Below are 16,659 nucleotides of genomic sequence, written 5' to 3' on the forward strand. Positions count from 1 at the left end.
CTTTTAATATTGACAAGGTAACTGAATATATGTTGTTTAATAAGGTTGTATTCTGCCTATTCCTAGGCAGAGACACGAGGTTGCTCAGCTAGTTTTGTTGCATGTTGATTTAGCGAATTAACAGGAACTAGATTCACTTGCAAAGGGCTGGAGAGAGGGAGCTGAGTGGGGGTGGGAGACCAAAAGGAAGGACAACAGTATCAGCATTATCCAGATGATTTCTATTTGGAAGTAGAAGTATATAGCACAAATTATTTCTTTCTGGTATTTAATTTATCAGTGGTGGTAAATGTAGTGGGCATTTAGGCAGTCTTACTTAGAGGACAGTAACTTCAATAGCCATGCACTCAAGTTGGTCAGCTCTTTAGCAAACTATAGATAAGGGAGCAAGAAACAGTTGGCAGCAAATAACCAACTGGGAAATTAAAGGTGTTTAATGTTTTGGTAAAAACAAAACAAAAAGGGCATAGTAGAAGGTATAAAGAGGGTAGGAGAGACAGAAAGGACCTGAGTATTTCATTATGGGTTTAAGTAAAAAGAGAGCTTGAATTCAGTACATCTAAAGTACTAAAAAGGTATTCAGTCATTTGACTTGGCTTCTCTTATAGTACCTTGTTTACTCAGGTAACTGAAAATGGTCACCTGAAAGTGCTGGAATGCATTATGAAGTAAAACTTCTTTTAACTGCATAAATGGATTTCCAGAAGGTTTTGTGATGAAGTGTTTTATTAAATGGGGCTTAAAGATAGTTAATACAGAAGAAATATAATCTTTATGTATTTAGACAAAAGGCTTGAAATGTGGATTAATGCTTTTTAGCTTCTGTCTATACTTTCAGTGTAGTCCTGAAGGTAGTATTGAGAGTGTAGTTCTGGACCTGTCTGGATTTGGTAGAAGCGGCACGCATCTCAGGAATCTGATTTGTGTGCTTCCTCAATAAAAGATAAGCTTAAACACGCACACACAAAAAGAATGGAGCAGAGAAGGCATCTTTTATCTAAATTTGGCCTGGCCTGTCTCTTCATAACTAACCTGAGTGACTGCAGTTGACTTCTTTTTTTTTTTTTTTTTTTTTTCTCTCAGTAGTTCAAAAGGAATGTTTCTGCCAAAGGGCTGAGTTTGGAGATGGAGTCGTGGAAAGGAAATGAAACAGGAAAAGGAGGGAGTACTAGAAGGATTTGGGTGTGAATTTACTTGTGTGTCCTTCCTTTTTAAGTGTAAAATCTGTGTCTTTCCTGTCCAAACCCAGCTTGTATGTGTGCAATAGTGATTTGGTGGAGAGCTGTTAACTGGCTGGTTTGAAATCTGATGAACACAGTCTCAGGAAGTACCAGCTGGCTCAGCAGGCTCAGTTGCACTGAAATCCTGGGCAACAGTGTGATAGATTTTGCTTTTTAAAAAGTGTGCAGAGCATCTTATCTGCATACTGTTACACCACAGAATACTTGCAGTGTTCCATAATATTAGTAGAAAAATACTCCATTTTGTAACTCTAGTAATGCAGAAAGCAGGAAAGACTAACGGCAGTACAGTTTTAGGAACTGTGGGGTTTGATGGGAGGTATATGTTGAATGTTGTGAATTTTTGATGAGTAAACCAGAGGAGAGCCTAGAGTGGGATGGGGGGAAAAGAGGCAATATCTTGAAATCTGGTATGACTTCCCACTCTGGTACCTCCAGACCTAGAACTGAGTTTAATTGCGAGCATGCCTGTGAGAAGGATCAGCAAGAAGAATACTTTTGTGGTAAGAGCACTAGTGCTGTAGTCTGCATCCTGTTTCCAGATACAGCTAACTGCTCTTTCTGTAGCTTTCAGCCTTTGTTTAGCCTAGCAAAAAGGACAAGCTCTTCTGGCTTTGCAGGATCCTAACTATTCTACCTCTGTGTCCTACATCTGCTTCAGTTGAGGTTCCTGTTGTTGAACAAATTCAGTTCAGTTCTGGTCACACACAGTATTTCATGAGAGGTTTTGTACAATTCTGTTGATACTTCCCTTGCTTCTACTAAAAAAAATCTGTTATGATGCCTTCTAGAATTGCATGGACTGCTTGTGCAACTACTTGGAGCTGGTTTTGGTTTTCCTTCTGTTAGCTAGAATAGCCAGAGATTTCTTTTTCCTTTACTTCCACTTTATAGCAATGAATTTTACAATTGATCTCTTCCAATTTTGTATATTTTCTGGTATGATGATCTTCCTTATTGGGCAGTATCATCTCACCATGCTATCAGTTCTTCAGCTGCACTCTGTATTTTCACTCTGATTGCAAATTGGCAGGCAAAACATCTGGTTCCTAGAACATCCATATCCCTCTTGTAATAAGGGCTCCAGAACTGGATGCAGTACTCCAGGTGGGGTCTCAGAGGTGCAGAGTAGAGGGAGAGGATCACCTCCCTTGACCTGCTGGGCACACTTCTCTTGGTGCAGTGCAGGCTCTGGTTGGACTGAATGAAACAGGGTGGAGTAAGCATGAGATTGTAAAATGACTACTCACAGGTTAGCAGCCTGCAAGGGTCTGGAAAGTCTGGAAGTAGCAGAAGGATGCTACAGTAAAGGTTGCTAGGCTGCTGCAAGGAAGCACTTAAGAGAGCACTGCTCAGCTATGCTGGGCATTTTTACTACCTAGCTGCTAAGTGATCTGTGTCTAGTATTGCTGTTTTCCTGGCTGCTGGCTGGAAAGAGGAGTTTAAGCTGCTAAGAACCGTTGTCCCTTTCTAGGATGAAACTTGATCATGTGCCAGTTATTACCTTTTGTAAGACTGACTGTTTTTGGTTTCGGTCACATTGACTGACAAGGAATGTCAGGAATTCTGCTGAACATGTTTTAAAGGAATAGTAAACAATGGGTCTTTGATTCAAGTATAAAAACTCTTGCATAAATTTAAGTTGCAGTGGTGCTGACTGGTGAGCTTTTGGGTTCTCTATACCATTGTGGCTTTCATTTCTTCAGCTCTGTAAAGAAGCCTACTGAAAATGCAATGTGGGTTCTCTTTTAATCTGGATTTACTGTAATTTTAAAACTATTTCTAGGAGTGTAATTAATCTGTATCCATTAAAATTACTTCTTGCAATTGAAAATGCAAGGTCATTTTTTCTTACTATAAGGGATAGTAATTCTTCATCTGCTTTTTTATTAATGGATTCCCTTTACCACTCTTGCATGTAGATAGAGTTGGAAAACACGCATTTATGATATTTCTTACTTGCAATTTAACCTTTGATCTTTGTTTCAGGAGATCATTTAAATCTAGAAGTTACTGCTGCAGTAGCAAAGGAACTGAATATGGAATTAAAATGACAATGTGTAAATAATTACTCCATAGTATCTGTTGACTTTTTCCTTGTGAGCTCTAACACAATAACCCATTTCTCTTTTAACATTTGTATAAGTTGTATCACAACTCTGCCAGTACTGTTGTGCTATGAGTAAATCAGACACCAAATGCACTGTAAGGCACAACAGCAAAAAGAGTAAATCTTTTTTTCTTTAACATCCATGAAGGTGCAGTGGGTATAACATAACATAAACTTGGTCTGAGTCCAGTGTCCTGTTACCAGCTGGGGACTACTAAGGCAAGCTAACTCTCCATGTCCATAGTTTCCCAACTTGCAATGAATTGTGGCCCAGGAATTTATAGACTTTTAAAGGCACTTTTTTTTTATATTGATACTGTTTATGAGGTGGTCTTCACAAATATGTCTATCTGTAGGTGCTTTTAAATCTATGTAAAATGATAGTAATCACAGACTGTGCCCAAAATTCACCTCTTTTGTGTGAACAACTGTCATGTGTTTGATTCTTATAAGCTAATTTTGCTCAATGATGTCCATTTCTTGTGTTGAGACATGAACAATTGTTACCTGTATCTTTCTTCATGCCAAAGGTGGTGTTACAGACTCTGTTCTCAGATGGTTTTATCTTCTATGATTCTGTTTCTTTTCCCAAGGGAGAACTCTTTGTCTAGTAACCAGTCCTTGTAGTTGTGGATATCCTGTTTTGAGCATCCTTCTCCATGCCTTTTTCAGTTGTTACATACTTTTTCAGATGAGTAGGTGCTAGGATTTGGTTCAATATTAATGATTAAGTACAGTGTGCCCTGCTTTGTCTTCTAAATATTTTATAAGGTTTCTTGCCATTGATTTTTGGCTTACTACTATTTTATTACTTCAGACCCTCATCCCAAAGTTCCTATCTTCGTATCACAGCCTGTCATTATCTTTAGGATGTTAGGATTTGAGGCTTTCTTAAACTTATGTGCTTTGCTTTACATCTCTTTACAGCGTGTTTATTGTGCTACTTTGATATCTACTTAGTTGCATAGAGAACTTAGGGCACTGTAGGTATTTCTTGCTTTTATAGCTTAGAATAGCTTGTAATTGTGAAACCTTTTTGATATCTGTAAAAAACACTTGCACAGCATTATCTGTACAATGTGAGTCTTATGTGAAATTAATTAACAAGACTGGAGGGTTTGATTCCTGTTGCATTAATTTACAAACTCAATCTTTTACAGTTTTGTTGCTAGAGAAGATGGAACACGATGACATTTGCAATAAAACTCTGAAGATTACAGACTTTGGTCTGGCCAGAGAGTGGCACAGAACAACCAAAATGAGTGCTGCAGGGACTTACGCGTGGATGGCTCCCGAAGTTATCAAGTCCTCCATGTTTTCTAAAGGAAGTGATATTTGGAGGTAAGAAGTAAGTCTGTTAAAGACCATATTCAGTAGAACTATGTTGAGGGGTTTGGATGATTTTTTTCTTTATTTTATTTTTTGGTGTGTTTTCTGAGGTTATTTTCTCAACCTGTGGCAAGTGTAAGTGTTTTGAGAGACATACTCTTTTCTCAGCATGTATTTAATTTGATCTACCCTTAGGTATTCATGACTTAATTGAGAGAGGGGAAATAACTTTTATTAAAGCAAGATCTCATAGTAATAGCTGTTTAAGATATGTAAGTATTTTATCTGGAGTTTTAACATAAAAAGCTCCTGATACATTAACATAATTGGTCTCATATTGGTATGTTTACTTTATATCAGGTGTCTGAACAATCACATGCATAAAGAAATGAGACCAGGTAGTTACTACCTTATATGTATGATAAACAAACAAAACTTAACATTTGTCAAAATTTTGCAGCTTAATTAGTGTTGCTGTTAGGAATCTCCATTATAATCATGTGTAAAAGTGGACATTGGGTCTAAGCTTTTACATTTCTAGAGATTTTACATCCAGTAGCTGGAGTGAGGAGCATGTATTCAGCATGTAAATGGGTTTTAACTTGCTCTCTGATCTTAGAGGTGGGAAATTCCCTTTTAAATGTATGAATTTTTCATTAAAGGCATTATTGTGAAGTATAAAAATAATATGCCTCTCAATAATGATGCTGGGTTTGAGTGATGTGGGAGATGTGTATTGTAGAAAGATTATTTAAGTTTTAGCTTTAATTTAGTTCTTTTGTGAGTGGGGAATAACAATGATTGTGCAATAGGCTCTAAAAAACTGCTGTACCTCACCCTGAAAAGCCTACATTTCCTTTCTTGTTGAAATGTTTTCTCTCTGAAGGATCCAAGATAGCTATTTGGGGAAGGAAGGGAGGACTTTACCCTGTTTTCTCATGCCTTCTTATGCATGTTCTGTGTTGTAGGATTCTTAAGTAGGGTCTTACTTTGCTTAGATGCTTGATGTTCTACAGCATGAAGTAATACATTTGGTATTCTCAGGATGATTCTATATCTGCACTGCTGGTTTATGACACCCATTTCTCTTCTGTCTGGAATCAATTTTCAGTATTTTTTTTGTGTCAGCCTCAGTTGATGCCCATTTGAGAAATATCTCTGCTTCATTCTTTTTTTTTCCCCCATTTTTTCCATCTTCTTTTTTTTTTCCTTTTATGGGGTGGAGGTTGGGTGTAGGCGTATCCCTAATCAGCTGTATTCCATGCTTAATTACAGGTCCTGTCCAGTCTTGTTGCTGTGATTTTAGGTATCTGAGGGGGTATGCTTTGGTGCAATTGTTTTATATTCTGCTGCAACCTTAGTTTACATTTTTGGAACCTACAGTATTTCTCTTCCTCGCCTTCTCTTCTGCACGCTTCTCTTGTAAAAATGTAAGTATTTAGCTCAATGGTGGACTTCTAATAGGAGAGGTTTTTAAGTAGAAAGGCTGTGCTGTACAGAATAGTTTAGACCTTCTTGGCTTCTAAAGATTTTCTGCTTACTGCACTTTGGTCTATTCTGTTGCTTATCTCTACTCTTTCTTTTAAAGAAAAATTAATACCATGGTCATAGGAGTGGGTTTTGTTCTTAAAAAGCTTTCAGGTTACAGATTTGAGTCACTAAGACAAGAACACAGTGTGCTTCAGGAGAGTTCTAAACTTCAGTTACACATACCAACTGCTGAGTCTCCAAAAGAAATCTGCAGACCTCTCGTTAGAAAAGAAAAAAGGAGCTATTGAGGCTGTTGAAATATTCCCACAGCTGGTCTTCCAGAATCAACCAGTGCTCAGAAATGCTGTAGGAATGTTTTCATGGCTGCTTTGTTTTCAGGTGTCATCCCAAACTGGTACTTCCCAGGCTTTGCACGTGTATCTTTTTGCTTTTCAAACTGGAGTTACAGCACTTAATATTTGTTGGCATATGATACCAAATTCCCAAACAAGGATTCCACTCTTTCAGTCCTAACCTTCTGTCAATCATCACATGTTTCTTAGTGATATGTTAGTCCTGGTTTCACGTATTGAGCCTTAAGGTACAAATATGCCCACAGATTTTCAAGTGCTGATGGTGTGCTTCAGCAGTGGTCTTTTCACTAACACGTGCCTCCCTTGTACAAGCTCTTGGCAAAGCTAGGAAGCAGTTACTGCACAGAAGAATTAGCAGCTGCTTTTACCTGGCATGTTTGTACAGTTTTGAATTCATTTGTGTGGTGATGCATGGTAACCTCTGCTTTAGAATAAAGAATGTAAAGCAAAATAAACTGAGAATTTTAGTTACCTTTTAAAATAGGTTAAAACAGTAAGTTATTGCTGGAATTAGGTATAGTAAACTTAAATTTGACAGCAAGAGAATAATTTTTAATAATTAAAATCCTTGAAAAGACTTTTTTTTTAAAGTGTTAGGTTTTGTAGTCTAAAAATACACAATTCATGCATATTATGCCTGAATTTTTGATCTTTTGAAGATGAAAAAGGACATGGCTTTTTTTTTTTTAAGCTATTTCTTGGAAGCTGCAACTACATACATAGGACAGCTGCATGTGAGCACAGAAAGTAGCTGCTTCTGTAGTTTGAGAGGGTTAATAAGTCGTTTGCCTAGATAATGTTAGATTAGTACCTTCCAGAAACTCTAGAATAGCAGGACTAGAATGTCTTTAGGTTTCTTCACCAGATTTTCCTCTGTAGTGCTGGCATTTGATACAAAGACTGCATTCAATAAAGAAAGATGCTTTCAGGCTCTTGCTCTGTTGGTCTGTTTAAAATTTTACATCTACTTTCTCAGCATTGTTGAGAGCTACTTGCTACTATAGGCTTGAACTGTCAGTATAACTAAAGTTAATAGTGTAACACAACTGTATATAATAATTTCCCCTTGTTAAGTTTGTTGCTTTGCTTCAGAGTTCATGCTAAAATATGTGCAGAATACTCTGAACAGGGAAGTTCCTTGAATTAAGACCAGTCTACACTTGCTGAGAGCATGACTTTGTTCAAGCAAATGTCTCTAAGCACATAGATGAGGTGTAGTTCAGTTAAAATTCCTCCATTGTGCACAAAATCTACATGCACTGCAGGAAGTATTGTGGTCATTGTCAGAAATACCACTGCTTTAAAACAGAAGTGGAAGTCACTTTGAGTATACAAGGAAGTGCAGGGATTTGAGTGGAAAAAAAATGGAGGAAACTTAGAAGCCCAAGACTTTTCATTTTTATTCTTTTTTAAAGGATGGATAGCTTTTGATTAACTTAAGCTTTTGATTAACTGTTAGCACTATAGTTTGATTAGTTTTCCAGTATTTTATGGTAGGCAAAACTGCTTAGATAATCAGAATGTGAACAAAATGTTGCTGATGTTTGTGCTGATATTTTGCAGTTTGCTGGTTTATTATAAAGTGACGTTGCTGGATCTTGTTGTATAATGCTGAATGACTTTTTCTTGTTAAGGACAGAATGATAGAAAAAACAAACTAGTGTGTGTTCACATCGTGTGAACATATCATCTGTGTTCCCTATCACATCTGTTGTAGTTGAGGTGGTATTTCTAGTACTAAGGGGTACATAGTAAGGAGTGGAGTATATATCTCTTATCTCCCCAGTGCTGTATGCATTTCTTCTTTAGGAGGGGTTAAGCCAGTAGTAGTCAGTTTCTTCAAACACTTGAAGCAAAGGATAAGAGCAATACTTTATATTCTGTTTTTCCATTTGCCTGCTCACTTTATTATTCAGAAACAGCAATAGGTTGTCCTTTGCATCCTTGTTCTACAGAGAGTTGTTCCTTGGCAGGAAGAGAGAAGGGGAGAGACACCAAACCCAGTCATAAAGTCTGCTTTAGGCTAATGTAAAAGCTTCCACAAAAATAACTGAAAGCTACCCTTTTCAGTGGTGGTGGAATACGAGCTGTAGAGCAACAGCAAGAGCCAGCACATAGTCCTAGCCCTTTGTAGTGGCCTGGAAGCTTTGGGCATTTAAGCAAAACCAGCATTGGGCATATAGACTCAAGGTAAAACCATCACCTACCTCTTCTTCTGGAGTGGAAGGCATAGCAGAAATTCTTGTGATTAATATTGCTGCAATGACTTAGGAGTCTTGATTTCTGTACCTGATTCTCAGAAGAGATCTCTTCATGCTGTCACCTTTCACTGAAGACAATATTGTTCTGTCTGGGTATTGGGGTTTTCCCTAGTATGGATAGATTTATTGTGTGTGTGTAATCATTTGTCAACATTGTCGCATCTTCTGTTGGAAGTGAGAAATTAACAGGCCTTTATTTAACACACGAGGAAGTAGAAATGCAAACTTCAAAACAAAGCTGGGGCTTTTCTGGTGTTCTATATTGCTGCTATTAAAAAGTAATAACACAAACGAGCATGTACATCCAGATACATTGTTGTGAAATGTTTGGAAGTCCACTGCTAAGGTTTTTTTCTTTTAGGGTTTTGTGGGTTGTGGTTTCCTGGGGAGAAGGTTACTTGCTTTCCTGCCATTCAAAATGTTGATGGAGATTTGCATGATACTGGCATTTCCACAGAAGTGACATTTTGAATAGGAACATGAAAACCGGTCTTAAGCTTCTGTATGATTAATTGCTATTAGTGGAAAAGTGTCAGATGACTGAAGTAGAGCAGACTCTTAAGGGTATTCACCTTTAACGTGGGAAAATCTCAGGAATCTCAGTACACAGTTGGACAGATACTTGTTGGTTCTTGAATAAACAATGTGCCAGTAGTCAGAAAATAACTGTTAAAAAAATTACCTTTTGTAGTTACGGAGTGTTGCTGTGGGAACTCCTTACAGGAGAAGTTCCTTACCGTGGCATTGATGGCCTTGCTGTGGCTTACGGAGTTGCTGTCAATAAGCTTACTTTGCCCATTCCATCCACCTGCCCTGAACCATTTGCAAAACTAATGAAAGGTACCTGTATTGTTTCTTCCTATGTATTTAAGTAGTTATGTTCTGAGGATATGGATCCTTGCTTTAGCAGTCATGGAGTTGCAAAATGAACACCTCGTTTGATAATGTGCTGTGTACAAAATATTTTGTTTCTCTTTACATAGCAGTCTGATATGAAAGACAGTTAGGTATTTCTTCTGAGAAAGTCATCACAGTGTTACTGTGTACCACACAAGTTTTCCAGTAGTTACTGAGAACTAATATTACTGATTTACATTCAAATTGCAGTAATTGTCATAAACTACAAGATGTACTACAGATCAATGCAAGATCAAGGTTAAAATCCCAAGGGGGAGAACTGCAAATGCCATTTTTCACAGTATCACACAGTATCACAGTATCATCAGGGTTGGAAGAGACCTCACAGATCATCAAGTCCAACCCTTTACCACAGAGCTCAAGGCTAGACCATGGCACCAAGTGCCACGTCCAACCTAAACTCATTGTTTCGTAACTCATTGTTTCTTCCTGAGAGTCAAAAATGTTTTCAAAACACTTCAAAAATAAATAAACATTGCTTGCTAATGGCCATTTGCTGGTTAATGAATTTCTCTACCTTTTATATGTATTCTTTCTGTGCAGTACTGCTAATTTTGATATTTCAGGTTCCAATGACAGAGATTAAAAAAACAAACAAAAACCAACCCAAAACTTAGTACAAAAACAATCCTCTGAATTACAGGTAGGTAGATGTTACTTCTGTAGATAGAAAAGGAACAAGAGAAGCCTTGCAATTAAAGACAACACAGTAGAACTTGAAGTGGGATATTAAGTAACTTGAAACTCATGTAGTTCTCCAGAAAGTTTAATACACTATAAAAAAAAAAACTAATGGGATTTTGATAAATTCTAGAATGCTGGGAGCAGGACCCTCATATCCGACCATCGTTTGCCTTAATTCTTGAACAGCTTACTGCTATTGAAGGGGCAGTTATGACTGAAATGCCTCAAGAGTCTTTCCATTCTATGCAAGATGACTGGAAACTGGAAATTCAGCAGATATTCAATGAACTAAGGACCAAGGAAAAAGTAAGTTGATGTTTTTCAGTTGCATGGCAGTGAAGGAAGGACGTGTGTATGTGTGTTTGTGTGATACAGCAGTTTTGAACTTTTGAATTGTGGTTACCAATATAGCGTTAGAAACCTGATTTAGTAGTGAAGATACACTTGAGAGGATAACCTACTTGAAAGAAAGGGTTTACTCTGTTTAAAACATGGTTAAAGTTGTCTGTTCTTGTTGATGGAAATGCTATTCTTGAATTCCATATGTTCCTGGGCAGTACTGTAAGATAAACCTATAACTGTCTTCCAGCAAACTTACTTGAGAAAAAAGGTTTCCAATGCTAGTTGCTTTTCTCTTTTCTTCTGTAACAAAAACAATAAACAGTTCTGTGTACTGAAACTGTATCTAGAGGTCCTTTGATTCTAGTGAAATACTTTGACAGGGAGCATGATGTTATTGTAGTGAATGAGGGTTATCCTATGAATGGCTCATTCAGGAAGTACAGGCAGTGGAAAAGGAGTACATCCAAACCTGCCTCCCCAAAGAAGACATTTCTAGATCTGTAAAATGTGACATGCAAGTTCTTCTAAAATGTGTTTTTTTAAATAGACATTTGAATGCATCATTTCACAAAACAGAGTTTGTTTACACTTTAGTTGTCTTTATCACCACTGCAGATTTTCAGCTACAGGTGAGCATTCTCCATTGTAAGAATGAAAAGACTTTTATCTTGTTACATGACCATATCATGTGGCTTCCTAAAATGGAATAGTGCTTTTCCCTATCCTCTTCCTCAACAGACTGGTAATACTGATCTCTGTCAGTGTTGCAGTTTTGGAGATGATCTTGCCAAGTTTTAGTAAGGTCAGTTAAGTGAAAGTTGTACCGAGGAATCAACAAGGCCAGTTTCTCCTGTTTCTTATCCAGATTCTTGTCACTGATCCTCTTTCCATATTTTCATATTATATGCTTGTGCTACATGAATGTGCACTGTCCATTCTTTGCTCCCTTTTGTAGTTACTTCAACTAGTTTTAAATCATCGCAAGGTTTATTTTGCTTCATACAATTTGATAAAGATAACAGTTGTGAGTCCCTGTTAGAAATGCTTCTAGTAGAAACGTTCCTTCTTTGGGAGTCTTTCATTATCATTGTTGGGCAGTATATATTTGTTGCTGTTTTTCATGAAATGGTAACAAATGAGGAAGAAGGGTATTAAAATGCAGTGACTTGTGAAGAAATCTTTGTAAATGCCACAGTCACTTCCCTTTGACAAAAGCAGAAACTGAACTCTCATGTTGCAAGTTGCTGTCAGTGGCCTTTGTTCCTCACTGCTTCTCTCCAAGTGTCACAAATGGCTGTTTATGGACTATTGGAGTCCCTGTGGGTCTTCAAGAAAAGACTGGATGAGGCACTTAGTGCCATAGTCTAGTTGATTGGATAGGGCTGGGTGCTAGGTTGGACTGGATGATCTTGGAGGTCTCTTCCAACCTGGTTGATTCTATGATTCTATTGGCTGGTGGTGGGTGTGACCTTAGAGGTCTACCGTAATACCAGAATAGATGGTATGAGAATTTATTGATCACCACTGAGATTGGTCTATCATCAGTAATAATCTTACGTAGTTCTATCTACCTTTTCTTCCACCCTCTATTTTTCCCCATTCCATTTTGGTTCACAGAACTTGATTCAAGTGTTTTCTGTGTAGTCTTTGCCCTCCTTGCAGAGGGCATACAGGTTGCTAGACCTGAGCTGTGTGTTTCTGTAGCTGTCAGATCTCTTCCAGATGGATTTTAATTCCTCTGAAGAGAGCAAAGACTTTGATTTTTGCTTCCTGTGGGGTCAGTAGCCACTGTGTTTACTGGCCATAACCTGCCTCAGGGCATAAATCTTTTCTGCCCCTTCTCACCTAGCAACTGCTAAACCAACCACTTTTTTTTTCCTCAGGAAACAATTGTAACAGGCAAAATTGTAACTTGTAAATTGTAACCCGTTTGGCTTTTTTATTATTTATTTCCTGAAGCCATTAGTCCGATATGAGATTTGAGATGGAAGAAAGATATGCCCAAATCAAGTACACAATTAAATAAGTTAGTGCAGTGCTTTGGAAGAGGAGTCATCATTGTTGTGAGTTAAGTTTAATTCCTGGAGGAAAAAGATAAAATGAAATTTATTTCTCATCTGCTCAAGTAAATGCATCTCAAAAGGCATCTGCCCTAATTTGGTGAGCTTTTTTAAGAATGAAAGCATGTAACTTTGACTTAGACAAACTTTTCATGTGTGCAGGCTTATTTAATTTGGCACTCTATCAATTTTACAGTCAGATACTTGGGAGAAAGTAATGTCTGTAAAGTATTTCATAATAATAGTAAAGCAAATATTAAAAGCCTGCATGGAGTCTCATGTCCCTGTAAAAGAGGAACTTCTGTAGCTGGAGGAATTTCCTCAAGGGCTTCCTGTAAATGAGTGATGGTGACACCCACACCAAGAGAAGATCACAGTCTTTTTGACAAATGTTCTTGAGGAACTTCATTATAGAATGCTTTTCTAGCTTCCTTACAGTGGGTGTTTTGAATCATAGAATCAACCAGGTTGGATGATCTTGAAGGTCTCTTCCAGTCCAACATATCCAGTCAACATGACCATGGCACTAAATGCTTCATCCACTCTTTCCTTGAACACCTCCAGGGATGGGAATTCCACCATCTCCCTGGGCAGCCCATTCCAATGCCAATCACTCTCTCTGGCAAGAGCTTCCTCCTGACATCCAGCCTGTACTTCCCCCAACACAACTTGAGACTGTGTCCCCTTCTTCTGTTGCTGGTTGCCTGGGAGAAGAGACCAACCCCCACCTGGCTACAGCCTCCCTTCAGGTAGTTGTAGACAGCAATGAGGTCACCCCTGAGCCTCCTCTTCTCTAGGCTGCACACTACCAGCTCCCTCAACCTCTCCTCATAGGATTTGTGTTCCAGGCCTCTTGCCAGCTTTATCACCATTTTCTGGACACCTTCCAGTATCTCAACATCTCTCTTGAATTGAGGAGCCCAGAACTGCACACAGGACTCAAGGTGTGGCCTGACCAGTGCTGAGCACAGGGGAGAAATAACCTCCCTTGTCCTGCTGGCCACACTGTTCCTGATACAGGCCAGGATGCCACTGTAGAGTGGTGTAGAAACATTGTGTAACTAATTGCAATGAGTCTCTTTCTAATTTGTTTCTTTGAAAAATAGTAAGTAGTCCATCTGTCAGAAAGCACTATTACTTTTTCTGGGATATCTATGTTTTCAGTACAGACCCTCAATTTTTGCCTTGTTACTGAGCTTTATAAAATCTGGACAGTGAGAAATGGACAATCAATAGTGTCCCCTAATACATCTTTATTTTACTACATTAATACAGTAACAAGAAAGTTCCTTAGAAGAGTAGTGAAGTACTGGAACGGGTTGCCCATGGATGTGGTACACGCTAGAACACAGGGGGTCTTACCTCAACATGAAGAGGTTCTTCCTTGTGGTGAGGGTGATGATGGAGCACTGCAACAGGCTGCCTGGAAAGGTGGTGGAGTCTCCTTTTCAGGAGGCTTTTAAAACTTGTCTGGCTGTGTTCCTATGTGACCTGCCCTAGATGGTCCTGCTTTGGCAGAGCAAGAGTTAGACTTGATCTCTGGAGGTCTCTTTCAACCCCTAACATTCTGTGATTCTGTGCTTGAGGCCCTGTCCCTGAAGATGTTCAAGATCAGACTTGATGTGGCCCTGGGCAGCCCGATCTAGTTGGAGGTGTGCCTGCTTACTGCAGGGGATTTGGACAAGATAACCTTTGATGGTCCCTTCCAACCCGATGCAATCTGTGAATATTTGAGGAGCAGGTACTTCTCATGGAACCAGCTTCCTTCAGTGCTAACCTGTCTTTTGACATCCATAGTCCTTTTGGTAAGAAAAGAGGTTTTTATCCCCTCATTCAAAAACATCAAAGTAGTATAGTTGAGGAACTAATTTATTCAAAACAAAGTAGGATCTAAAAAGAGCACAAAATATAGGTCTCTTGCTTTCAGTATGAAATAAGGAATAGTGCTGACATAACATTGCTGGGTACTGAGCAGAAGCAGATAGTCTGCTATGGGGGGGGAAAAAAAACCCAAACAAATAAATAAACATCACAATTACTAGATTGTACAGTGACAAAATGAATGCTTTTAAGATAGGAATAAGATTTTAATACATCCATAACTTTTAATTTAGCTTCATTTCAAATCCTGAGTTTCTATTTTTAATTACATTTCAGTTTCTGTCAAGGTAGAATTTACATGATCATATGTAAAAATGAAAAAAAAATGATGTGGCAAGGCACATGCTGTGTCAATCCCATCACAGCTTCTCGTTTTCCTGTGGTCTCTTGCTAGCAGTATTTGGTACAACACTTCTGGGAAAGTCTGTTTCACGTATAATATGCCCCATAATATAAAGAGAGGTAGGTCTACTTAGGTTTCAGATAGAGTTTAACAGATACTGGAAGCTGAAGATTAAGATAACTTTAAGATTGTTGGTTTACAGATGTTTAGCCACAAGGATTCATTTATGCTAAAACTTTTTCTTATCCACAATAAAAAAGAATAAAGAGAGAGAAACAACTATGCCATGTGACTGATGGTTGGAGAGGCTTATGTTGTGTCATTCAGTGTTTAGTAGCTGGCTGATGAGATACCTACTAGATTTTTTAATTAAGAATCAGCTGTCTTATGACTTGCTTTATCCTATTACACTAATCCTCCTTTGGTGTAATACTGATTGATTTTCCAGATACAAAAGTGCACTGCTGAAAAACAGGAAAGGTTGGGAAATTTAAGACAAAGGCATTCATTTGTGTATTTGTCAGGCCATTGACTTGATTAGTGCATAGAAGCTGCCTAAGACACAGCCATCATGCCGTGAAAGAGTCCCTAGGATCATAGAGTTGACCAGGTTGGAAGAGACCTCCAAGATCATCCAGTCTAACCTATCACCCAGCCCTAGCCAGTCACCCAGACCATGGCACCAAGTGCCGCATCCAGTCCCTTCTTGAACACCCTGATGTAAAGTTCTTGAAGTACATTTTCTGCTAGACTGTAGGCTGATAACCTTTGGCTGAAAGTGTTGTCCCTATTGCCAGTGCTCCCTTGCCTTAAGTAAAGCGACTCAAGTTAAATTGTTAAAAGGAAATTTGTGTAATGCTCAGTTGTGCCTGGATGCAGAATCTGGGCTTATGCAGAATGGCAGACTATCAGAAGGCATGTCGTGTGTGTGTGAAAATAGATCAGAAGCTAAAACCTAATGTGCACTTTATATATCCTTTTTTGTAACCTTCAGATTATTGATTCATTTTGTTTGTGTGACTCTTGCCTTCAGGAGCTTCGGTCACGAGAAGAGGAGCTGACAAGAGCAGCTCTTCAGCAGAAATCTCAAGAAGAGTTACTAAAGCGCCGTGAGCAGCAGTTAGCAGAGCGTGAGATTGATGTACTGGAGCGAGAGCTGAATATCATGATATTCCAGTTAAACCAAGAGAAACCCAATGTAAAGAAGAGGAAGGGCAAGTTTAAAAAAAGCCGCTTAAAGCTGAAAGATGGACACAGAATTAGTTTGCCTTCAGGTTTGCAGTGGTTTTGGTTTTTAAAGCTTACAATACATGTTACTGTTAAATATGCAGGTTTCCATTTCATGGTTAATATCTTCAGTAGTGGCTACAGTTTTAATCTGTTTCGAATTCATTGCTAAGTCCTTCTATCTTAATAGTGCAAACAGGTATATATTTGTTTGGGTGTTGGTGTTTTTTTCTCTAAGGAAAGAACTTCACATATTGTATACTTGCGGAGTAGTTTTCATTTCAGTTGGAAGAATCTTTCCCCTGTTTCAGCTATCAGTTCATGGCATCTGGAAGGAAAGGCTACTAACTAGCATGGGAGCCACGTGATTTAAGATGGGTTCAAAGTTCAGGGTTTTGCTATTGTTCTTTTTGTGTAGA

General features: G+C 38.4%; 1 protein-coding gene across 1 annotated transcript in view; it reads left to right on the forward strand.

The window, feature by feature from the left end:
• The window catches only part of MAP3K21 (mitogen-activated protein kinase kinase kinase 21), a 40,791-nt gene that overhangs the window by 14,040 nt on the left and 10,092 nt on the right, over positions 1–16,659 (forward strand). Inside the window, exons 2-5 of the mRNA XM_064158546.1 lie at positions 4,512–4,692; positions 9,477–9,625; positions 10,518–10,693; positions 16,047–16,287. Of these exons, the coding sequence (XP_064014616.1) occupies positions 4,512–4,692; positions 9,477–9,625; positions 10,518–10,693; positions 16,047–16,287 (747 nt within the window). The remainder of the gene's footprint in view (positions 1–4,511; positions 4,693–9,476; positions 9,626–10,517; positions 10,694–16,046; positions 16,288–16,659) is intronic.

Source organism: Pogoniulus pusillus, chromosome 18 (genome assembly GCF_015220805.1).
Source record: "Pogoniulus pusillus isolate bPogPus1 chromosome 18, bPogPus1.pri, whole genome shotgun sequence".
NCBI classification, from domain to species: Eukaryota; Metazoa; Chordata; class Aves; order Piciformes; family Lybiidae; genus Pogoniulus; species Pogoniulus pusillus.